The 25,738-nt window shown below is 43.9% G+C and overlaps 1 protein-coding gene across 6 annotated transcripts in view; it reads left to right on the forward strand.

Moving 5' to 3' along the window:
• The window catches only part of nucb2a (nucleobindin 2a), a 48,357-nt gene that overhangs the window by 16,329 nt on the left and 6,290 nt on the right, over positions 1-25,738 (forward strand). For 2 of the 6 annotated variants that reach the window (XM_069898276.1, XM_069898255.1), the window contains exons 3-11: positions 356-463; positions 6,540-6,666; positions 14,854-14,957; positions 15,135-15,320; positions 17,071-17,161; positions 21,381-21,439; positions 22,705-22,797; positions 24,389-24,478; positions 24,965-25,135. In XM_069898276.1, the coding sequence (XP_069754377.1) occupies positions 356-463; positions 6,540-6,666; positions 14,854-14,957; positions 15,135-15,320; positions 17,071-17,161; positions 21,381-21,439; positions 22,705-22,797; positions 24,389-24,478; positions 24,965-25,135 (1,029 nt within the window). Of the gene's footprint in view, positions 1-355; positions 464-3,713; positions 4,688-6,539; positions 6,673-14,853; positions 14,958-15,134; positions 15,321-17,070; positions 17,162-21,380; positions 21,440-22,704; positions 22,798-24,388; positions 24,479-24,964; positions 25,136-25,738 lie in introns of those variants that run through there. The other 4 variants (XM_069898249.1, XM_069898265.1, XM_069898286.1 and 1 more) reach the window with 3 other exon arrangements.

Genomic DNA, 25,738 nt, shown 5'->3' on the forward strand with positions numbered 1-25,738 from the left:
CTGGATGATTAATGCCATTTTAACCTTGTGTAGAAGCTGGGTATTTGTATATGTCATCACAGGTCCAGCAACTTCTTTTTGATCTCCCTTTCCACTGCCTCTTCACGTTCCAAAGCTTAGTGAGAGCATGTCAGACTGATCATTGCTTCAATTATCTTTATTGATGTCATGTTCAATTCCCTCTTATTTTGAATGGTTATTCAATATCATACTTTAAAATGTACTCTTTGTATTCAGTGTTTGACTGAATGGATCATTGAGGGTTTTTTTTTAAATTAACCACTCTAAGAATGGATTATGGGCTTCTTTTATATTATGGATTTCTGTAACACTTATTTCTTCCGCATTCCTCCAGGACACTGGGTTGTATTATGACCGTTACCTTAAAGAAGTAATTGATGTTTTAGAAACTGACAAGCATTTCCGAGAAAAGCTCCAGACAGCAGATATAGAAGAGATTAAGGTATGTTGTGGTTAAGAATGGTTATCTATTCAGAGATCTTCAATTGTTACTCCTTCTGCATTGTTACCTCTGAAGCTACCCAATCATAAGTTTTTTGGCCTATTCCTACGTCTTACTGGCAATAACACCAAAGACTGAGTGAGGTGAACGATAGGCTTTAATGCACATTAGATTGTAGCTGGCCTGACTCCATGTACTTGAATGGAGGACAGGCGAAGGGAGGTTGACCTTTATGGCCAGGTCACAAGGGGAGGAGTCACTAGGGAGCGAGTCATCAGTAGGCAGGCCAGCCACTCGTACACAGCACAATATATACATATCACCACATTCACCCCCTCTCTTAAAACAAAACCCCGCTGGGTTAAAGTCCTAGAGGTTCAACCATCCAGGTAGTTTCCTCTGTGACCTGCGCAGCTTCGGCGGTGGTAAACTTGTCAGCTCTGTTGCCAGTCGTGTGTCCTGAGGCTGGGGCAGTAGAGCTGACTCTGTAGGGGGTGGGGTTTGGTCGTATGTGGGAGTCATGGAGGTAGGACCAGCTGGATGGGGGTTGGGGGTGTGTGGTATAGGGGTCTGGGTTGATCTGTACCCAATCCCTGAGGGTAGTGGTTTGGGTGTAGGTAGGGTCTGGACTGGTAGTGTCTCCCAGACTCTGTCTTCATGGCTGTAGGGGTACTGGACGTAGGCATATTGCGGTTTTGCATACAGGAGCTGCACCTCTTTGACCAAAGGGTTGGTCTTATGGCCCCTCACACATTTTCGCAGCAGGACAGGTCCCGCGGATGTGTGGCAGGTTGTTTCCAGTCGCTGACCTGGGGAAGGAAAATGTGTGTTCATGAGGGGTCATGTTGGTAGTGGTGCATAGGAGGGATTGGATGGCATGGAGTGCTTCTGGCGGGACTTTCTGCTGGTGGGACACTGCCAGGCCTTTTGACTTAAGGGCCAGGAGGACAGCCTTCCAAACGGTGGCATTTTCTCTCTCCACCTGGCCATTTTCCCTGGGATTGTAGCTTGTGGTCCTACTGGTGGCTAAGCCTTTGGCCAACAAGTACTGCCACAGCTTGTCGCTCATGAAAGAGGACCCACAGTCACTATGGATATAGTTCGGGTACCCAAAAAGGGTAAATACGCTACGGAGTACCCTGATGACAGTGGCTACGGTCATGTCAGGACAAGAGATGACAAAGGGGAATCTGGAGAACTCGTTGATAACGTTGAAGAAATAGACATTCCTATTGATCGTGGGCGGGGGTCCCTTGAAATCGACACTGAGTCGTTCAAGGGGGCATGTGGCTTTGATGAGGTGTGACTTATTGGGCTGAAGAACTGCGGTTTACATTCTGCACAGACCCGACGGTGTCTGGTCAGAGACTTGACATCCTCGATGGAGTACGGGAGGTTCTGAGATTTTATAAAGTGGAACAGTCTCGTGACTCCAGGCTGGCAGAGGTCATTGTGGAGGGATTTGAGGCGGTCAAGATGCGCGTTGGTGCAGGTCCCTCGTGATAGGGCATCTGGGGGTGGGGGGGACGTGAAGCTTGCCTGGCTGGTATATGATATCCTAGTTGTAGGTGAAGAGCTTGATTAACCACCTCAAGATTTTATCGTTCGAGTTTTGGTCACCACAGCTTGGTGTTGAACATAAAGGCCATGGCTCTTTGGTCCGTGAGCAGGGTAAATCTTTTCCCAGCCAGGTAGTGACAGCCAGTGGTGTACAGCCTCAACGATTGCCTGGGCCTCCTTCTCGACAGAGGAGTGCCATGTCTTAGGGGCATGGAGAGTACGGAGGAAAAAATGTCACTGGGCTGCCCGCCTGGTTGAGAGTGGCAGCCAATGCGGTCGGAGGCATCGCTTTCCACCTGGAAAGGGATGGATTCGTTCGCGGCATGTATCGTGGCTTTTGCGATGTCTCCTTTGATTTGGGTAAATACAGCCTGGGCTTTTGCCGATAAGGGGAAGGTAGTGGCTCTCATCAGGAGGAAGGCTTTATCGGCGTAATTAGGCACCCATTGATCATAGTACAAAAAGAACCCCAGGCACCTTTTGAACGGCTTGAGGATATATGGGACTGGGATCTCCATGAAGGGACACGTGGTCGGCATCGGGGGCAATGATACCATGTGCCATGATGCATCCAAGGAGAACCAGGAGAGTAGTGCTAAACACAAACTTCTTATTGTAAATCAAATTCAGGGACTTAGCTGTGTGGAGGAATTTTGCGAGGTTCGCATCATGGTCCTGCTGGTTGTGCCTGCAGGTGGTGATATTGTCCAGGTAGATGAAAGTGGCCGTTAGCTTGTGCCTATCTACCGTTCGATCCATCTCCCTTTGGAACACGGAGACACCGTTAGTGACTCCGAAGGGCACTCAAAGGAAGTGGTAAAGTCTACCGTCTGCCTCGAAGGTGCTGTATTTGTGGTCTCCTGGGTGAAAGGGGAGCTGGTGGTGGTATGCTGACTTTTGGTCAAAAATGGAGAACACCTGTACTGGATGATCTTGTTGATCATGTCAGTCATCCGGGACTAGGGGAAGGTATAAAGCTGCATGAATCATTTGATTGTCTGGCTGTAGTCAATCATCATTCAGGGCTTACTCCCTCCCCTGACCACCACGACTTGGGCTCTCCATGGGCTGGACTTAATAAACGCCCTGTCCTCAGCTCTATAGCGCCTGGTCTTTGTCACGATGGGCCTGCAGTCTGGGGTCAGGTTCTTAAATAATGATAGAGGAGGTACATGGGAGGTGGAGAGGCCGCAGGTGCGACTGGCCAACTGGCTGGGAGGGTCAGTGAGTCGGGGGTTGTATACTGTTGATGGTGGTTGTGGTCTTCCAAACACCATCGTGGCACTCCTAAACTCGCTCTGGAAGTTGAGGCCCTGTAAAATCGCGTGCAGAGCTGTGGCATTACAAGCAAATAAAAGTTTGTTCATCGTGTTTACCCCCCACCATTAATGACGCTACACAATACCCGCGGATAACTGCAGATTGATCCTTAGTGGCCATCAAGATGGTGCTGGTCATGGGTCTAAGCAGGAGAGAGAGCTTGCTGAGGGTGTCTGGGTGGATGAAACTCTCTGAGGTCCCACTGTCAAACAGGCAGTTAGTTCTCTTCCCATTTACCCCTATCTCTATCATTTAATGGGTGATCAGGTGGGGACTGCCTTAATTGAGTATGATTGAAGCCAGAACTGAGTCGTCGTTGCTTTCGGAATGGAGAGCCGGTCGGTAAGATGGTGGCCTCCATGTTGATCAGGCAGACATCTCGGGCAAGAAGGAGGAAGATGGAGGTGACGTCTTCCGTGTGGGAGAAGAAGATGGAAGTTGTATCCGGTAAGATGACGACTCTCGGGTTGCGCATGCGGTCGAGCCGTTTAGGCTCGGAAGTGATGCCCTACCCTGGGGCGCATGCAGCGCTGCTCACACAGGAGGGTTTGGACTTACAGACATGCTGGTAGTGTCATTTTTCCCACACTCCGAGCAGGTGGCTTCTTTAGCGGGGCAGAGTTATCGGGGGTGCTTTAGCTGGCCGCAGTAGTGGCACCGGGTGTCCGATGGCAGCGGTGGGGTTGTAATCGGTTTGCGCAGCAGTGATCTGTGATGTGGGCTTCCAAAATGGTGGCGCCTGTGGCTTGCACATGGAAGACCTGTTCTTACCGGCATTTGCCTCGATGTTGCGCTGTACCAAATCGAGAGTCCTAGCCACCTGAAACGCTCTTTTCATGGGCAGCTTGTCCTCCTCGAGCAGTCGCTGACAGATGTAGATAGACACACAGGCATCCCAGACCAACTCTTCCACGCACTAGGCTGCAGGCACGGGTGAAGACACGGTGCTCCAGCATTCTCTCCCCAGGCTGTACAGGGCCTGAATTAACTTGTCCATAGACTCACCAGACTTCTGTTTTCTCGAGGCCATGTGAGACCGTAAGTACATCTTGTTCACCCGGGATCAGTAGAGGTTGCGGAATTCAGCCATGGCTTCTGCGTAGGATGTGCAGCTCCTGGTACGCTCGATGGCCCACCCATATACGACCTTGAGCTTCTTTTCATCCGAGTCTACCAGGCTCGCAGCAACCTTGAGGAAGTTGGAGAAGCATGCGATCCACTGCTCGTATTGTTCAGCAGCTCCTGGTGCCTGAGGATTGATGTCTAGCCTGTCAGGTCTCAGCAGTTTGTCCATCTCGTGTGGTATAGAATAATCTCTATCAATAACACCAAAGACTGAGTGAGGTGAATGAGATGCTTTAATACACATTAGATTGTAGCTGGCCCAACTCCATGTGCTCAAATGGAGGTCAGGGGAAGGGAGGTCGACCATTATGGCCAGGCCACAAGGGGTGGAGTCACGAGGGAGTGAATCATCAGTGGGCAGACCAGCCATTCGTACACAGCACAGTATATACATATCACCATGCTTATATTCTTCACCATTGCATTTTCTTTTAAAATACAATGTTCCACATGTTTGCTGATGGCACTCTGCTCAACTTCACTCTTGGCTTTGTTTCAAGAATGCTACAGTATCTAAATAATCATAGAGCTCATCCCCAGTTAAATATTGAAAAAAAAACTTACACAAACTCTCTTCCACCCTAAAACTGCACTCATCCTTGTACACAAATCATACCATGTTGTCTCAGTGATCTCCTCGTGAAATTGCAATACTCGTGAAATTGCCATGCGCCTCCAAATCTGACATTGTGTTTTACTTGTTTAATTTCATTCCGTCTTCTGAATTTCTCTTCCTAAAACCATGTCTCTTCCCTTTTTGGGACAATAAATGACTCTCTTGCATCTTTAGCAAAGCTTTTGGTCACTGGTCATAACATTGCTAACACATTCTGGTTTCAAATTTTTTTTGCTCTTATAAAACATTTGGAGATAGTTTACTTTGTTAATGATGCCATGTGTATGTAAGCTGTTTTTTTTTATAAAAAGCAGTTTAAGTTGAAAGGTTTTGACGTTCTTGCTTTAAACACTGGAAACTTTTCTTTGGATTTAAATCTTTTGAGCAAATGCATATGCAGTCCTGAAACATTTTTCTCCTGTTCCAATGTATTCTGTTTTAATAGTTTTCCTGGCATAACTAACTTGGATGGAAAAACTTTGAATTCTTGAATTCAAATTACAAAATTGATGTAAATTTCCAGAATTTTTTCAAAAGTACTTTTTATGACATAATTTTCCAACGAGGAAGAGGACAGGATCATGTTAATTTTGCAAACTTTTTAACCTAATATTTGTTTATACAAGATGATTTGTGTCTATAACTAAGAACAGAAATACTGAACACGTTTTAAACATTTTCTGATTGTTCAGGGAAAGCCATCATCAATTTAGACAGGTAAATATGCCTGCTGAACCAATTGATTTTTTTTCAACCAAGGTAATGCAAGCCCTAACTCTAACCCAAGCAAGAGGTAGTTAATTATAAGGTGTTCCAGGAGATATTTGTTTTGAGTCTTGAGTAAGACCCTATCTAAAGATGAAGATAACTTGCTGACTAGACAGGATAGTGAGTGCAACAGGAAGCCAAGAGTTGTAAATAATTTGTCCTGATCAAATTTTTAGCAAGAAAATCACATATGCAACTGGACAAGGATGCATATAGAGCAAAGAAAATAAATACAACTTTTTAAATGATTATTCATTAGTTTTAATTAATGACCAGTTAAAGAGGAAATGAAGTTGAAGTATTTCAGCAGGGCAGCACAGTTTAGTGTAACGGTTCGCGCAATCGAGACTAGGGTTCAAATCCTGCACTGCCTATAAGGAGTAAGTACATTCTCCCCATACCTGTGCAAAGTGCACTGGGGATTGTAGGTCATTTGGATGTAATTAGACAGACGGGCTCGTGGGCTGAAAGGGCCTGTTACTGTGCATTGTGTCTCAATTTTAAAAATTGATGATTGAGTGGTGTATTGTGATCTGGTGAGAGTACGAGGAGACAGTTTGTGTTGTATTTGACAAAAAAAAACAAGAATGATTTTTATATCCCTCATCAGTAAATATCTGTGATCTCTTTCATGCCTAACCAATTATTTGGATGAGTTGATTAATTTTATTTTTTCTTTTAATGAAGAGTGGTAAAATGGCTAAGGAACTAAACTTAGTAAGTCATCTTGTGAGAACTAAATTGGATGAATTGAAAAGACAAGAGGTGTCCAGGCTACGAATGCTGATTAAAGCCAAAATTGATGCACAGCAAGGTAAAGGTACTGTATGGAAATGCATATTGTTGCTTTGTTTCCCACTGTGTAACTTTGTAGAATGAAGGACATTCAAGGTAGTGCAAATTATTTGTTCACTCTGAATCAGGGTGTGGTCACTAGTGTATTCTATAAACAGGTTTTGCATTAAATGAATGTTCTACAGTCTAATTCTTCACATGGCGAGTAGTTTAATTTGGTTATCTAAAATTGTTACATAATTCTAGTATTGTCCTTTATCATCTCTACCAAGTGTATTGTCTTTATCTCATGCAGTGGTGTTGAGTTCAGTTTTGTTAGTAGAGCCTTTCAAATTATTACACATCTAAAAGTATTTGGGCGGAATGAAGAATATTAATTTGGAAGTAGGCTATGGCTTTATGAAAACAGAGTAACAAAACTATTTCACTACAAGTTTTAGTGGTGATCTATACGAATTCAGTTCCATGTCCATAGTTTGATTCTTTTTGGTATTTAAAAAAAGAGAATTCAAAAGTTGGATGGAATGAACAATTATATAGTTGACTGCTTAAAAATGTGCCCTGTGATGGAATTAACCAAACGTTTCACACTATTAATGACATTGAACACAGGTATTCCAAACTTTTTCAATCTAAAAGATGAACCTAAAACAGAGGAACTTGCTTGAATAAATGTTGAAATAAGAATATGTGGCAGTACGCCATTAGGCAAGTGAACCGGCCCCGCTTGTCATGCACGTGGCGGGGCAGCTGGCCAAAATGGCGCCGTCGGGGGTTTCATTGAGACCTCTGCACCGGGCTCAGAAGCCCGCTCTTGGGGACCCACGTAACTCCCTGGTGACGTCGGGGCCCCCCAGTGTGGTTCTCAGCCAGGTCTGGGCTGGGAGTATAAGACCAGCCAGGCAGCCTGCAATAAATCAGTTTTGTTCACTGAACTCAACCCGCCTGGTTGTGCGATCCTTCAGTTGGTAGTGTAGCCGCCGCTACAATTGGTGACCCCAACAGGTTCAAACGTCTTTAAACCTGACATGAACGACCCTTTGATCAACGCTATAGCCATGAAGTTTCTTGACTTCTGCATTCAGGAGCCGGAGACCTGGTTCAGCCACGCAGAAGCTCAGTTTCACCTCCGCCAGATTTCATCGGATTCGACCAAGTTTTACAATGTGGTCACCGCCCTGGACCAGGCCACCACCAAACGAGTACTGCACCTCGTTCAGCATCCACCCGCAGAAGATAAATATGGGAACATCAAGCGGGTGCTCACTGGCTCCCTCGGCCTCTTCAGGCACCAGCGTGCCGCTCGGATGCTGCACCTCGACAGTTTGGAGGACAGAACTCCAATCGAGTTGATGGACGAGATGCTTGCGTTCATGGGAGATCACACCAACTGCCCACACTTCGAACGCATCTTCCTCAACCATCTGTCTGAAGACATCTGGCTGTTACTGTCCCAGGAGAGCTTCGTCGACCCTAGGAAGATCACTCAAAAGGCTCAAAAGCTATGGCTCGAACGATTCCCGGAGGGCTCAGCAGTCCAGCAGGTTACGAGTCACGAGCATAACCAAGCCAAGCCTTCCTCTAGTGCTGCAGTGGAACACCTGGCCCCTGTAGGGGCCTCAAAGAGCATAGCCAGAAGCAAGCCATCCACTTCAGGCCTCTGCTTCTTCCACCAACGCTGGGGAGCCAAGGCTCGGAAGTGTCGTCAGCCCTGCTCATTCCAGGGAAATGAGCAGGCCGGCCGCTGTCAATGGCTGCGACGGCTGGCCAAGAACACAGCCTTCGCTACCTGCGGGATTCAGTCAGCAGCCAATGCATCTCGTCGACATCGGGGCCCAGATCAGTGTCATCCCGGCCACAGCAATCGAGTCCCGGAACCAGCTGCGAGGACCTCCCCTCCGTGCAGCCAATTCAACAGAGATCTGAACGTATGGAGACAACACCATCCATTTCCAGATTGGCCAGCGGAAGTTCTCATGGAGGTTCACCATTTTGTCCCTTCCAACCGCCATGCTGAGTGTTGATTTCCTCCTCACCCACGGACTTTTGGTCGACATTCGAGGTAGGCGACAGGTAGATGCCTGTACCTTCCAATCCATTCGCCTCAACGCCTCTTGCACAGAGCAGCTGCAGATGGCCACGGTCAACACGCCCAAGGACGAGTTTCAGCATATCCTGGACAAGTTCCCACCCCTCCTCAAGCCGCAGTTCTCTGCCACCTCACTACGCCACGGGGTGTTTCATTACATCCCCACCCAAGGCCCGCCGGTCCACGCCGCTCCTGCCGGATAAGCTCCAGATAGCGAAGGAAGAGTTCTCACATCTGCAGGAGCTGAGGATCATTCAACGCTCCAACAGTCCTTGGGCCTCACCACTCCGCCTGGTCCCTAAAGCCTCCGGCGGCTGGTGCCCCTGCAGAGATTATCGACGGCTTAACGATGTGACAGTCCCTGACTGTTACCCGATCCTTCACATCCAGGACTTTACGGCCAACCCGCATGGCGCGAGGGTATTCTGTCACCCCGAGGACATACCCAAAACGCCATCATCACCCACTTCGGCTTGTTCGAATTCCTACACCTGCCGCTCGGGCAAGAATACCACCCAGACCTTCTAGCACCTCATGGACACAGTGGGCAGGGATTTGAATTTCATATTCATTTACCTGGACGGTATCCTTGTCGCCAGCAGAAACCGAGCACAACACAAGTCTCACCTGCGCACCCTCTTCTCCCAACTGGCCGTCTTTGGCCTAACAATCAATCCGGCCAAGTGCCAGTTCGGGTAAGAGTCCATGCAGTTCATGGGCCGTACCATCATGGCTGAAAGAGCAACACCTGCCACTACGAAGGTCGCTGCAATCAGGGAGTTCCTACGCCTGGACAACCTCAAGGGGCTACAGGAGTTCGCGGGTATGGTCAATTTCTATAACTGCTTCATTCTGGGCGCTGCGTGCATCATGCAGCCGCTCTTTGCCCTCATTGCAGCCAAAGACTAGACACTCACCTGGACTCCAGAGGCCAGCAGGGTATTCGAAGACATGAAAGATGCCCTCGCAAAGACTACCTTGCTCATCCACCCACGCACCGACCTGCATATGGCGCTCTCCGTCGATGCCTCTGCCACAGCCGTCGGCGCCGTCCTGGAGCAGCAAGTGAATGGACAGTAGAAACCACTGGCATTCTTTAGCTGACTTCTTCACCCGCCAGAGCGCAAGTATAGAGCTTTCGATCATGAGTTGCTGGGCGTGTACCTGGCGGTGCTTCATTTCCGATATTTCTTGGAGGGAAGGCCTTTCACCATTTTTACCGACCACAAACCCCTCACTCAGGTGCTTGCTATGGCAAGTGATCCGTGGTCGGCCTGCCAACAGCGTCATCTGTCCTTCGTGTCGGAGTTCACTGCCAATATTTAGCACAAGGAGGGAAAGACAATGTGGTCGCCAATGCGCTCTCACGACCGGCCATTTGGGCGCTGACACCCTGCCTCGACTTCGACCAGCTCACCCAGGACCAGAATTTCGACAAGGAAACAAGGGCCTTCAGGACTGCCATCATGGGTCTGCGGTTTCAGGACCTCCTGACTCCTCACGGTGAGGGCATCACCCCGTGCGATATCTCCATGGGCACCCTGCGGCCAGTGGTTCCCCAGCAGTGGCGCAGGCAAGTCTTCCACCATATCCATGACCTTTCCCACCCTTCCATCAGGTCCATGGTCCATATGGTGGCAGAACATTTATTCTGGCACAGGCTTTGGAAGCAGATTGCGGACTGGGCCAGAACCTGCACCCATTGCCAGCTTTCCAAGGTACATAGGCCCACCAGAGCACCCATAAAAGATTTCGAACACGTCTAGGAACGGATCAGCCACATACATGTGGACATCGTCAGACCCTTGCCCGTTTCCAAGTTAACCATTACCTTTTCTCAGTGGTAGACTGCACCACTCATTGGCCTGAGACGATCCAGATGCCTCCACGGACTTCTGCTCCCGAGCACTTTTGAACGGTTGGGTTGCCCAGTTCGGCGTCCCGAACCGCCTCACCAGTGATCATAGCGCCCAGTTCACCTCTGCGCTCTGGGCACAGCTCGCCAACAGGCTGGGGATTCAGCTACATCACACCATGGCCAATCACCCACAGGCCAATGGGCTAGTCGAGTGATTGCACCGCCACCTTTAGACGGCACTTATGGCCCTCCTCACCGGCCCCAACTGGGTGGATGAGCTGCCTTGGGTGCTCCTGGACATCCGCTTGACACCCAAAGAAGACCTACAGGCGTCATCGGCCAAGCTGATCTATGGCCCTACCCGATGAGTTCGTCAATGCACCTCACAACCCCCAGCAGTCACCGCACAGTCTACTTCCCCGCCTCCGGGCCCAGTTGGACTCCTTCACACCCCCACCGTCGCCCAGACATTGCTCACGGGCCTCTTGCGTCCCCAGCGAGCTGTAGTCTGCAGAGTACGTTTTTATCAGGCGGGGCCCGTTCACAGCACCTCTACAAAGACCATATGAAGGGCCGTACAAAGTCGTCCAGCCTTCAGGATCCACTTTCACACTGGACATCAGTGGTAAGAGGGAACTGTTTATGGTGAACAGGTTAAAGCCAGCCCACCTCGACCCCACCGAACCAGTAGTTGTGGTCCAACCCAAGAAGCGAGGCCGCCCGGCAAGAAAGAACATTGGCGCCGGTTCTGGAGGGGGGTGTGTGGTGGTACACCATTAGGCAGGCAAACCAGCCCTGCTTGTCACGCATGTGGTGGGGCAGCCAGACAAAATGGCGCTGTTGGAGGTTTCCTCCCGACCTCGGGACCGGGCTCAGAAGCCCGCACTTGGGGACCCATGTGACACCCCGGTGATGTCGGGGCCCCCCAGTGCGGTTCTCAGCCAGGTCTGGGCTGGGAGTACAAGACCAGCCAGGCAGCCTGCAATAAATCAGTTTTGCTCACTGATCTCAACCTGTCTGGTTGTGCAATCCTTCAGTTGGCAGTGTGCCATTGCCACAAATGTATATATTCCTAGAAATTAGATGTTTAATATTGCTGAACCATTTTCTGACTGAAAGCTGATTTTTCTTGAAGTGGAATGTAGATCAGGTCATGTCCCTCTGATCATAATGTGAGCTTGTATATCGGATGCATTTTTGCTTGGGGTACTCAATTACACTGCTCAAGTACCCAAGTATGCAGCTGCTTTAAATTGGATAATGCTTGTTCAAAGAATGATTTTTCTTTGTAGTCACAAACCAAATACATTTCTTTACTTGAAGTAAAATACTGCAGAGACTGTAAGTCTGGAACAAATTTAGAAGATGTCAGAGGACTCAGCATGTCTGGTCAGACATCTATAGTTCTCATGTCTCACTTTTTCACCAAAGAGTAACCTTTCACACTGCCAACCCTCCAAAAAGGCGAGTAAATGACCCGGCAGTACCTGGTAGCTGTTCACACTGGACCATGAATTATCTGGTTCATGGGGATATCTCAAACCTAAATGGGGGGGGGGTGGTGGCAGTTGCCCGTTCACACTGCAGTCTACCAAGTCAAATCCGAATTAGCTTGGCCAGGCTCTGACACAATCCCCCCCAAACCAAGAGTCCGACCCTGGTTGATTTTTACCTGCCCTGTCTGGTTTGGTCCTTTCACCCTGCCAGATTACCCACTATGGACCTGCTAAATTTCCCAGTTCAACCCACTTTATTTGGCAGTGTGAAAGGATTTGAACAGAACTTCTAAAATTGGATAATTTCAGAGCAGCAATGCCTCCTGGTGTTTGCTTAACAGACTGTTGCACACGAACCAGGTGGACTAACATCTTAATTTATATATACAGGTCTACCCCACTTTACAAATACTCACCTTACATAGATTCACTTTTATAAATTGTGACGCAATGGGTTAATTAAATATATGCTTATAAAATGGATTAGAATTGGGTTAGCTGTTAGATTGCATGCATTTTAATAGATAGAACAATGCCTTGCAAAGTTCCAAGGGCAGGTGCAAACAGAAGGTTCTGGGCTTTAGCAACATTTGCAAGCACACCCCAGAAACTGAAACATTTGCAGAGAGTTGGGGCCATGTGTTTTTTTTGTAAAGCCTGGAAATTGCAACATTTGCAAACTTGAAACCAAAAAAAATCACAGTCCCTGGAACATCAGGAGGGGAGGGGCAGAGAATGAGAGAGAAGCAGTTAGCAGGAGGCAGTGTGAGAAAAGATTGGACAGAAGAGGAGTCTGCTGAAAAGATGCCTTTTTCAATACTGGGCAGAGTTCTAATATGGTAGCCTGAGCATACTGTTACGAGCCCAGAGGACCCCAGAACCCAGCAGCAATAGATATTCACCAAGACAAATGGTTACTTAAGCAAAAGTTGCTTTTAATTATCTTTAAACATGAAAATAGAATCAAACTTTAACTAATCTCTATTAATTTACTTAACCTAACTTAATCCCCCCCTTCTAATTCTAAGCGCACATGTGTGTAAGTTCAGAAAAGTTCTTTAGTTCACAGTCCAATCTCACTTCTCATTCCAACAAGTTCACTAGTTGCAGACAATTCTTATACTGTGCACAGAATTTAACATTTATGAAGTTCACCAGGATTTGGTGCTTGAAAGGTAAATGGTTACCGCTCAGGAAGGTTCTCATTGGCTTTCAGAGAGAGATTTGTTGATCCAGGACATCCACAACTAATATACTTCCATCAGTCACCTCAGTGTCTGCTGACGAAACTTGCCCCGTCAGGGTTCTCCAGATGATAACCTCGTTCTTTCAGGTAACCACAGAGTTTCTTTTTGTTTCACTTATTCCAAGTGAAACATTAGACATCCTGTCCTCTCCTTTTGCATGAACCACAAGAGCTTTGACCAGGCCATCTACCAAATGGGCTTGCCAGCTTGTCCTGTTCCAGTCCCAGTTACTTCTGCTGGCTGTAACACTGTACAAATGATCCTTCTCTCTCTCTCTCTCTACTTGCAAAACCACATGACCCTCTCAGAACTGCAAGCTCTCTTCCAGACACAGTGGCTCCAACATGCTCTTTCATCTGTTGCCTTTTGTAAACAGCAATCCATTAGTGAAGTCTCTTGAGCACTATTTAAAAGCTCTTGCAAAAGCTGTGGAGCTGATATGTCAACCATTGGGGCAGAACTCCAGTATTTTAAATAAGATCTGTTTTAAAGTGTTTGTATGTGACCTACTCCAACAAACCTTTCCCAATTCTGTGGGAAGAACCTGGAAAGAAGACAAGTTTTTTCTGGAAGTCACTCCTGTTTGGGGTGTCCAACAAGCAACAACCATCTCTCTATAACCCTCCACAAATTTCCTGCCTGGTAATTCGAAGTAAAGCACTGAAGTTTGCTTGAATGTAATGAGCGTTTGATTCGGTGCACAGGATTGAAATTACTGGAAACTGTTGCCTTGGAAACATGGACAGTGGAAGAATGACCAATAAAAAGGAGCTTCTTGAAAACACATTATGCACACTTGGTCTTAGATTAGGTGGGGGGGGGGGAAGGGATTGTGTAAATAACAATGTTGATAAGTTGAGTGTTGATCTTGTGTTCTATACTCAGAGACTTAAACTAATTTTGTTTAAGGAACCATTCCCTTGATGTATTTCTGTTGCTGTTGGTATATGGGGTTCACTGAACTCATAACAAAAGAAACCCTGTGTTCGCAAAAGGTAAAAGATTTTCACTTTTACAAAAAAATGTGGCAAAAGCCACGAGCCATTATAGAGGTTGCACATGCATCCCAAGCAGCTCTTACTTTCTCTCCTACATCCCAGTCTCCCATACCTCCCACCACCCCAACCTCCAAAGACTCAGCCAAACTACACTGCACATACATAATTTCTACTTTGTAGGCTGTTTATTTATCATATTATTCCTGCTTTTAACAAGGTTAGTGTTATTTTAGGTTTTGTCTGTTATTTGGTAGGTTATTTTCTGGGTCAAGGAATGATCAAAAAATTTTTTTGCATAGAAAACAATGGCCATCAGTTTTTTGGTTAATGCCATTTCAGCTTATGAAAGGTTCCATAGGAACGCTCTTGTTTTGTAAAGTGGGGTATACTTATACTGTATTTTAAATGGGCATTACTTTTTTTAAAAAGATGTTTTAGATGTTGCCAAAGTACAAAATGTACTTTTTAAATTTAAATCACTTCATTTCTGCCGATCAAGTAAATGTTTTATCTCCCAGATGCAGGAATAGACCATCATGCTCTGCTGAAACAATTCGAGCACCTTGACCATCAAAACCCTCACAGCTTCGAGCCTGAGGATCTGGAGTTACTAATTAAAACTGTAAGTGGCGACTACAAAGATTGTAATGAAAAGTGGTCATTGTTAAAACACTTTTATTAATGCAAAACTATTCTACATTTGGTTTGGAAGGCATGGTTTTCACTGTCAACCTTGGGAGGAATTTTGTGGTAATCTCATTTCATGCATGATATATTTATTTGTCTTCACTGCATGCAGGCCACCAAGGATCTAGAAAATTATGACAAAGAGCGACATGAAGAATTTAAACAATATGAGATGTTGAAGGAACATGAAAGGAGGGAGTATTTGAAAATACTGGATGAAGAGAAGAGGAAAGAGGAGGAGAAACGATTTGAAGAAATGAGAAAGAAGCATATGGATCATCCAAAGATTAATCATCCAGTAAGAGCAACATAACTAAAGTAAAAAGAAAGCAGATACATATCTCCTCTGGGATCTTTGACTTTGCTTGTGCTAATTTGGATCTTGTAATTGTGAAAACCATTTAAAGTTTCAAATCCCATTGTCGGGGCAAGTGATTTTTGACATCCTATAAGATCAGCATTACAACTGCATGTGGTACTTTTCCTGATTCCTTGAGGCAATCATTAAGAAGATTTATCTTTGCAGATCCAAAGAAGATCAAGTGTAGACAGCGGAGAATTTAATTAGTGCTCCCCCCCCCCGCCCCCCCCAATACACACTTAAACAAAGTGCCTTAATAATGTCCAATTAATGTATTTTTTTGAGTTTGGAATACATGTGAATGTCTTTGAATTTGTGGTTTCCTCAGCTTGTAAGTGTTGGGGAATTAATTACTGGAGTCTTGCTGAAGAATCTAATGTTGAAGCATAATAGGTGTATTCATTTCAAAGCGATTGACCTTTTCTATATGGTTCTACCATGTTTAAATCATTTGAATAATTTATATGTATATATTTTTCCTCCATCTCCATTGCACTGGTTTCTGGTTTGCAGTATCCTTGTTAGTGTGGTTTATTTTATTTTTCATATAAAAGTGCAATCAGTTATTGTTGATGTTTTTTTCTTTTTCTCTGCCAACTCAAAACATGACTTCACAATTTCCACATACTATCTTTTCCAATGCATGACATTCTACAAAGTTTAGTTTCTTTTAAGAAAAAAATTTGTATTCTTGATTACAATTATTTATTTTTTAATATTGATATTGCCCTCAGGTTTATTTTTGCTTTAAATGAAGCCACAGCATTCCTGAACAGCTGAGCTACCTCAATGTTACTAGCAGTTTTCCTCATTCTTAAAATGTTCTTGTTGCTTTAAAAAAAATTATAGCTGCCTTGTTCTACTTATTCCAACTATTGATTTTGAAATACATTTCTTGTTGTTTACCCCCCCCCCCGCGTAAATTCTGCGCTTGATTTCTGTTCTTATTGAGATGCATCTTTTAGATTGTGCCTTGTGTTAGTTCCCCTGGGTTTTCATAAACTTTGTTATCTAATGAACAAAGTATGAAGCTTAATTTCCTCCAATTTTGCTGCTGCCCACTTGTTGATAATTTCAAAGTTGTTGACATTTCAAATAGTAGTTGTACTCTGTTAATTCCTAAATTTGCAATGTTAATTTTGCATTGCTGAGTTACCACAATGCTCCTTTTTCAATTGCTTCCGTTCCCATTTGTCTCCCATGGTCTTACTTTTTTAATTCATTCATCTTAAGACCTCGCTTTTTCCATCTTTACAAACTTGATGTTTGGTTTCTCAGCAATCTATGGACTTCTAAGGTCTGGTTTTTTTGCTTCATCTAACCATGGTACCTGGACGACCTCATTTCCCTTCAACTTGATTCCTTATGCTTTGTGCCATGTGCATTTTTGCCTGGTTTCACTTGTCATATTTTGAACCAGCATGAGATCTAATGACATGGTAAGGTGAGCATTTTTTTATTTGAAAAACAGAAGATTTTTGTGTTTTTCCTTTCACCTGTGACATGTCGGTGATTTACTCTATCCTCTGCTTTCAACCATGTGGCTGCTGACAAAGCATTTTGTGTGCCATGTGTAAATATATCCAAGTTTGAATAGAATCTGGTAGGTGTTTGCGACAATGGATGTGGTTTTTATTTGATGCAAGGTGCTTCAGCATTAGAACCAAATTTTAAATGTTTTTATCAGGGAAGCAAGGATCAATTGAAAGAAGTCTGGGAGGAAACTGATGGACTTGATCCTGATGACTTCGATGCAAAGACGTTCTTCAAGCTACATGGTAAGATTGGATAATAATTTCTCGATTTAAATGATCAGAGCCAGATAACAGTGAGAGCACTAAACGGTTTTTTTTTTGTGTGGGATATGGTTTATACTGGCAATATGAGTATTGATCACCATGAAAATGGTGTTCCAAGGCAGAATTATTCACGTCTGTGTTCAATCTGAAGTACTGAATTCTCCCTGAGATTTCCATAACCACTGAAGCCAACCTTCAGCCAATTTGAGCAATGGCTGAACACTGGAAATAGCAAAAGCTAGGGGACCCAGAAAACATGCAGGCTGCGATATTGAAGATTTGTGCTCCAAAACGAGCTGCCTCGTGAACCAAACTACCCCAGCTGTGCCCTGTACAATTCAAATCTGCCTCATGACTATCTAATTTGCCTCATCTCAATCATCAGCAAAGTGATGGAAGGTAATTGTTGACAAAACTATCAAGAGATGCTTCTATATTTAGTAGATTTCACTGCAACACCTTGTTACATTTTGCATACAAACATGGGAAAAAGTTGAATTTTGCAGATGAGGCAAGACTGGCTTTATATAATGTCAAGGCAGCATTTGCTGAGTGTTGCATCAATAAACCCTGAAAACCTAATTTTAATCGGTATCAAACAGAAAATTTTCCTATGGTTGGAGTGATTTCATGCAGATAAGAAGACGGTGATTATTGTTGCTGGTTAATCATCCGTGTTGCATAACATAGCCACTGGAATTCATTAGGCAATGGCCTAAATTCAACCAGCTTCAATTGCTTCATCGTAAAGTTACTGGTGATCTCACAGTCTTCAATATCCTTCGCAGCTCCTCTGCACATGAAGCTGCCATGTCTGCGTGCAGCAAGACCAAGGTAATGTTCAGGCATGGGTTGATTTGTGGCAAGCACTGATGGTCAATTCTTAGCACCTGTGTAGCATGATCTCCAAGGAGAGAATCCCATGATTAGCGATTTAAACCTTGAACCCCAAACTTACCACTGCAGATTAGGAGCATGACAGAAGTCTTTATCCAAGTAAGGAAACTTTTTCCATCCAGGACGATGAAAGACACATTATCACCCTAAAGATAGATTCTCTCCACCTACAGTAGGGGTCTCCAAAGTGGTCGATATTGCCCCCCCCCCCACCCCCCGGGTTGTTGGGAATCTCCAGGGGGTTGATAAATGCAAGGGGGTTGGAAACACGGGGTGGGGGGGTCGATTTAAAATAGCACCTCCACACCACCTCCCATCCCCCAGTCCAGCTTTGAGTGTGAGGGGGAGAGGCTTGCCTACCATGAACATTCGAGCATCACCATCATGTTTCCCCAGCCAGCACTCAGAGCTGTGCCATCATCATCCCCTCATCTTGCATGGGCCAGCCAGCTGCGTATGGCCTGTGAACCCCAGTGTAATGATAGTGATCATGTTTGCATGGCCACTAGCAAGGCCTTGATTATAGTTACTGTTTGACTAAACTTGGCTGCCAGCAGGGGGTTGACACACAGTATGCATTATCTACAATGGAGGTTTTCAGCCTCATGGCCTGCCTCATAGTGCTGTTTACAATAACTTTAAAGTAAAGAACCTTTTCCTTCAACCATGTGTGGTCTAAGATGAAACACCCAAGATGCTGCATTTAACAGGTAAGTGGCCCTTTCTGCCCCTTAATTTGTCCTTCATTTGGGTGTGTAGGGCATACACCCTCAAGTAGAGGGTAAAATAACATCTAGCTTGAGGTGGCGCTGGACAGAGGGCTCAAATCCCAGACTGTCCAGCCTAAAAACAAATATCTGGCCACCCTTCCCAGTGGTCCTGCCCCCCGCCACCCCCCCCCCCCCCCCACCCACCTCTGGCCAGTGCTGGGATTCTGTGCCTAGGGATCATTGAGGGAGTACATAGTCCTTGAAAGGGGTTGACGGCCTAAAAAGTTTGGGGACCCATGACCTACAGTAACTGCTGTGTTTCTCATCTACAAAATGTACAGCCTTTGCTCACCTCTGTTCCTGTGCCAGTTTTTCAATATTCATCCATCACCATCAAGGCAGGTAAGGGCTTCAACTGCATGAGAACATCACCAGGTGGATATTTATTTCCAAGCTGGGCTCCACCTTGTCTTGGAAATATTTTCTCACTGGGTCAAAATCCTGGAGCTCTGTCCAACTGTACTGAGGGAGTCCATTCACCAGAAATTTTACAGCAGTTCAAAATGGCAGCTCATCGCCATCCTCTCAAGGGCAATTAGAGATAGCAATAAATGCTCAGATCCCAACCCGAATGAACAATTACATTGTTTAATTGGTTTATTTCCAAGTTGTGACTTGCAATGATACAGTGGAACCCCAATTTAATGCAAATCCAGATATAACGTAATGAGCCAACAGACCTTTTTTTGGCTCTTTCGGGAATTGAATTTTTTTTTTCAAAATGGAGCACACTGTTAGAAAATGAAAATCTATTTCTGTGAAAGATGAGCTTCACACACTTGATGTGATCAAGAATAAAAGTCAAACCCAAGTTGCACAAGACCTCAGCACACCTGAATCAACATTTCATGGCTGGAAATCTCAGTCAAGGAAAAGGCGGGACTAAAGGCCAAATGCGTGAATACAGCTAATGATGTCAGCCTCAATGACTCCCTATACTAGTGATTTGTTCAAGCATACTCAGAAGGCCTTCCAATTTCTGGGCCTATTCTCAAAGCTCAAGCCAAGATGTTTGACCAGCTGATCAATGAAGAAACATCACAGTTCAATGCTAGCAAATGGATGGCTAGACCAGTTTAAACGCCATCACGGGATTTCTCAAGTGTTAGTGCCTGGAGAAATTTGCTATGCTATTAGAAGAAGGTGGCTATGTTGAAAAACAAGTGTACAACTGTGACAAAACCGGTCTCTGCTACAAGATTATCCCAGACTGCACGGTGTCTAGCAAAGATGACGCCATCGACGTGAAGGGTTCGAACAACCCAAAGATTGCTTGATGTTGTTAACAAGACTGGTACACAAGTTAAAACCTTTCATGATTGACGAATTTTGCTTGCCCCATTGTGAAGTCGTTACTGTTTGAGTACATGCATAGCAGCAATGCTTGGATGACCAGTGTCATCTTTGAGGATTGGTTTTATAAAACTTTTGTCCCTGCTGCCTGTGCTCTTTTGTACAAACAAAAGCTAGATCTCAAAAACTCTTCTTATGCTTGACAACTGACCCGTCCACCTGCCAGCTGTCAACCTAGAAAGCTGGATCAGCCCCTAGATCAGGGGATCATCTCCATGTTCAAGCAGAATTACAGGCATGAATTAATTCGTAGATTTGTAGCTGAATCATCAATGCTGGAAAGCTATCTGAAAAGCATGAACGTCAAGGAAGTGGCCACTGAAGTGGGAAGGGCTGGGCAGCAGTCAGCTTCTTGTGTGTGGGGGGGAAAAATGCTGGGAGAAAGGTCTGGGTCCAACCTTTTCATCATGACAATCCACCAAGGAAGATGAAGATGATGAGCAAGAATTCTATGGCTTCACAGATGAAGAGGTGGAGAGGCTGTTTGAAATTAGCAAAGTGGATTTACACCAGTGGTACTCTGACGATTATGATTGCCCCACATATGAGGATCTGACAGACTTTGAGATCATCTGTGATTCTTGAACAACAGGAGGATGATAATGAGGGGCCCCCCACCCCCATTGAGCACCACGAGGCTAGCCTACGTAGGCTAGAGACCCAGGAAGTGGACCACATAAAAATCCTCCAGCTCAGAAGCAGTTTGGATTTCGCCCGCCGCTGCGTTCAAGCAATGAACACTTGATTGCTTGATTGTAAGAAATAAAAAGATGATTACAAATGCAAATATGATACATGTATTCTTGATTTTTTTCGTGAACCCTGATTTCATCCGATCCCACTTTTTTCACAATGTGATTTTTGTTTTTGGACCCAAACTATTACATTCTAATGGGATTCCACTGTATCGCTTAATTCTAGAATCAATGCTTGTGAGCTATAATATTGCAATAACAGTTTTTGAAACTGTTTTAGGCTGATGGATTGATTTACACGGTTAAAATCTTACATTCATTGGCATCACCTTTTAAAAATGTAATGCAGAAAATATTTTAATATTGGAATTAATGTATAATGTCATCCATTAATTTTAAGGGAAGAATAGGGTCAATAATTTTCCCAGTCTGCTTGCATAGTAATGGGGTATTTTCGTTAAATAATGTTTATTTTCCTTTCAGATACCAATGGTGATGGATTCTTGGATGAGCAAGAGATGGAAGCATTGTTTACAAAAGAGGTATTCACTCATATTCTGCACCCTTACGTAGAATTCTGCTGCAGTTTTTTTTTCATGCATAAAAAAAAAAATTAATTTGGAACTGAATGCATTCACAAAAACTGGATTTACACTTCTGAGAAAAATGATTTGCATGAACTATTTGTCTGACTTGAGGTGGCTTCCCTGTACTGTATTTCTCATCTCGTCATTGATATGAATAAATCTGATTGGCTTGTCATTTGTTTTATAACAGAGGATGAAAAGTTCTTAATTGACCACTGCAGAAATGATCAATTTCCTTGTTCCTTTATCGCATCCTTTTTTTCTACCTTCACAACTCTCCAGGTTGTTTCACATTATGTTGCAATTTAAGAAAATCAGCCACAGATGAGGTTTTGCGCAGTTGATACAAAAACTTACTGCAGCTGAATGCATGTGACAGTAATATCCAAAAGTGCTTCAGGTTGAGCATCGTCCAGAGGTTCTTCTTAATGATTTGTGAATAATGGGTTCTAAGAAATTATGAAGTCTTTTGTCCTACATTTCATGTAAATCAGCAATCAGTTACATTCATTGGCATAGCTGAAGAATTTCTTTTTGCATCTATCAAGATTGTCAATTTTTATTTGTATCCTTGAAGATCAGGCCGTGTGCACTTAATCACCTTGAATAAGAGAGTGTTTAAGCACTTACTCTTGGATTTCTGTGACATTATCATTATTGTGTAATTAATTTTAAACATCCTGGAGTCACTATTTACTAGAGCAGCCGCGTAAACTGGTCTATGAGCTTCAAGGAGTGACATTTCTCAATGTCCACCAAAGCCATACTCCCAATGATAACACACCAGTCTTTAGTCCATAAAAGTTTTTGAAAATGATCTGATTTGCCTCTTTGCCAACCCATTGTTTGCTTACAGATATCAGCAGATTTAATGCAACCACAGCAAATGGGTTTAGTTTGTTTAGTTTTGTGAATATTGAGTGTTCTCTTTTTTAATGACTAAAAATCGAGGGCAAAATATGGTCAACTTTTTCACCTTGCCACTCCTGTTGCAATGATTCGATGGGTTTACCTACTTTGAAGTTCTTCGTTGAGTTGGCCAAATTCAAAACATTTGGCAATTGGGGAAGTTCTTTTTAATTTTTTTTTAAGACTGAACACTAAAACTTTAATTTCTCCAGGGGCTTTCTCTAAAGTTGCTAAAATGTTGCTTCTTCAGGGGAAATGAGGGACAGAATTAAAGTGTCCATTGTAAGCTGTGTTTTTGTTCTTAAATACAGCTGGAGAAGATTTATGATCCAAACAATGCAGAAGATGATATGGTGGAGATGGAGGAAGAACGATTAAGGATGAGAGAACATGTTATGACTGAGGTACAGGATCATATGTTAAGCATATCAATAATGTTCTCTCGTCACTTTGAGTATTTGCTTAAATGAAAATTATTAGTCATATTATTGTGAAGCTTGTTGAAATTAAATTTTATTCATTGGTTTTAAGATTATGAAATTTGTAAATTGAGTTTGTTACCCTTGTTATAAATTTGAATTTTGATTATGTCATTTGAAACTAAATGATTTTAATTGTTTTTTTTAAATTGATTTTAATTGTTAAATAATATATTGGAGACATTTTATAATTGTTCCGTCTTTTTGTACTCATTTATTTAGCTCTATGTTACATCTGAAGTGACTCTGAATCTTTACCCTCTATCTAAGGGATACAAGCTTGAATTGTCGTAAAGAAGAATAAGCATTCTCTAATGTGCTCATCTGTGATTATACATGTATTCATGAAATAGTTAAAAATGCTTCCAAATGGGCATAAGGAACCGAGAAAGTATTGTTTTAATTCCCAGCACAGACATAATTTTCACATGACTACCTTTATCAATCATTGTTTGACCCAAATTTGAGTTCTCAGTTGTGATGTCCTGTCATGAAAGTTTCTACTACAAGCTCTTGAATGCTGTCTGGTTCTTCGCCAACCTGGCTACCATCGTCCCTTGAATTCCTTTCCCTCCCTTTGTCAGGCCTAGAAATCTTTTTTTTCCAGTGCTCTTGCAGCATTATTACATCCTAAAATGAGTTGTGTTTTGGTATATGTTGAAATCAGGTTTGGCATTGTTTGACTGTAACTCTGCCTGGTCTTAAATGCACTGGATGCCAGTTCCTGTTCCTCCAAATAATTGAACATCTTGACTCAGACTAATCCATCTTGTCGTCTCTTGAATGCTTCTGTTCCCCTACTATTTTTTTTGTGTCTCTCATGCACAATTTTTAAGAGTGTCGTTGGGTATCTTAGTTCCACTTTAGCGGGCTTTGCCTTGCTATTCTTCATCTGTCTGTAAATGTATTTTGTTAAATTCAATATCTAAAATAATTATTCCCAAGGTGGGCGCTGCTGCCCCCCTGTGGGCGGTGGAAAGGTCCAAGGGGGCGATGAGGGAAAAGGGGGCGTTCTGAACCTTCCGTCTTGTTATTATTCAGTTTGCTGCAACGTTTAATGAAGAAGCCAGTGCAATAATTTTCTGGCCAGACTCGGGGCGGCGGTAGTGAGCGAAATAAGCGGCGACAAAGTGTTCTTGCGAGAGCTGATCTCGGTGGCTGCCACGTTGTACTCTCAGGGCCATCGCCACCAACCTCCCCCCCCCCCCCCCTTCTCAGAGCCGCCACAAATTTCCCCCACCCCCTCCCCCAAGCGCCATTGTATGGGGGGGGGGAGGGGGTGCTTGGGATGTGACCTGGAGGCCATGGGGGCGGCAGCCCAAAATATTTGAGAACCACTGATCTAAAACAAATTCACTATTCCTTTCTCTCCTTCTCTCCAAGAAGATGGGTTTATTTCTTTTTCTGTGCTTAAACACATTCTCTAAATAGTTTTTTTAATATTGAAAATATTACACAAGTGTCAGCTGTTGGATTAAATGTGTTCATATTGCTCTTAAACCTAATTCTATTTCAGATTGATACAAACCAGGACAGGTTGATATCAGCTGAAGAATTTTTAAGGGCATCAGAAAAGAAGGAATTTGGAGAATCAGACCCTTGGGAGGTAAAAGAAATTGCCAAAAAAAATCCTGTTTTTTTTTAAATATACCCATTAGCAAGATAATTATGGCTGCAATCCATGAAATGCATCTGAATCATGATGGACCATGACATTATAACAGTATATTTTCATTGTTGGAAGTGTGGACTAGAGAAGTTGCTCAGCTCATTTTCACTTTTCTTCCAAAACTCAAATATTTTATTCCGGTTTTAATTTTTTTTTTGTTGCTGGAGATGTGTGAAGGACAGGCAGGAGGTACACAGTTCACTCATCTAACCTTTTAAAACTGAAGATGGAACAAGTGTTTACTGCTGTCTATTAATCCATGCTACTTTTTTATTTTAAATGTGCCAAGAATGATCTTTTTCTGAATTTAAGGAATAATTAGTAATGCTTAGATGTTTGTCTCCCATAATTGGGAAATACTGATAGGTTAAGGATAATTGCTAATTTGTTCCTAATGCTTTTCTTGTGGTTTTTACACAACAGACACTAGATGAACAGGAGCTTTATTCAGAAGATGAGCTACAAGAGTTTGAGAGGCGACTATCTAAGCAGGAGAATGAGCTGAGGATGAAATCAGATGATCTACTAAAGCAGCGGGAAGATTTGCAGATTCAACAAGATCAGCTTGAAGCTCAGAAATTAGAATTCCACCAGGTACAAGCTGATCGCCACATTTGCAGCTATGACAGGACCCCACTAAAAGACTATTCTGAAAATGAAATTGGCAGGCTCAGTCATCTCCAAGCTGTATTTGATTTGTTAAGTTGAGTTCGATCTAATATGCCATAAGACAGTAATTTCAGAGTTTCGAGGGAGTGATCATTGTCAGAGCGGTCAGGCTTTGGCTCAATAGGCTTCAGCGAGAACAGGTAAGAGGCAAAGGATGGTAAGAGTTGAAGTAAGAAAGGGCCACCCTTTTCAAGGAATAAAAAGGATTCAGCAGGTAGACACAGATAAGGGCAGGTTTTATATATCATATTTTGTTCCTCAAGTCATAAACACGGGAATGGCAGCTAAGGCAGGGGAATGCTCCTCTTGCAGAATGTGGGTCATTAGGGAAGCCAGTAGTATCCCTGATGACTTTATTTGTGAGAAGCTGCAGCTCCTGACAACCCAAGTTAAGGAATTGGAGCTGGAGTTGGATGAACTGCAGATCATTTGGGAGCTGAGGGGATGATAGACAGGAGTTACAGAGACATTATCACACCTAGGAGGCAGGAGGAGGGTTGATGGGTGACAGGAGCAGGAAAGGGAACA

This window comes from Narcine bancroftii, chromosome 1, assembly GCF_036971445.1.
Source record: "Narcine bancroftii isolate sNarBan1 chromosome 1, sNarBan1.hap1, whole genome shotgun sequence".
NCBI lineage: Eukaryota > Metazoa > Chordata > Chondrichthyes > Torpediniformes > Narcinidae > Narcine > Narcine bancroftii.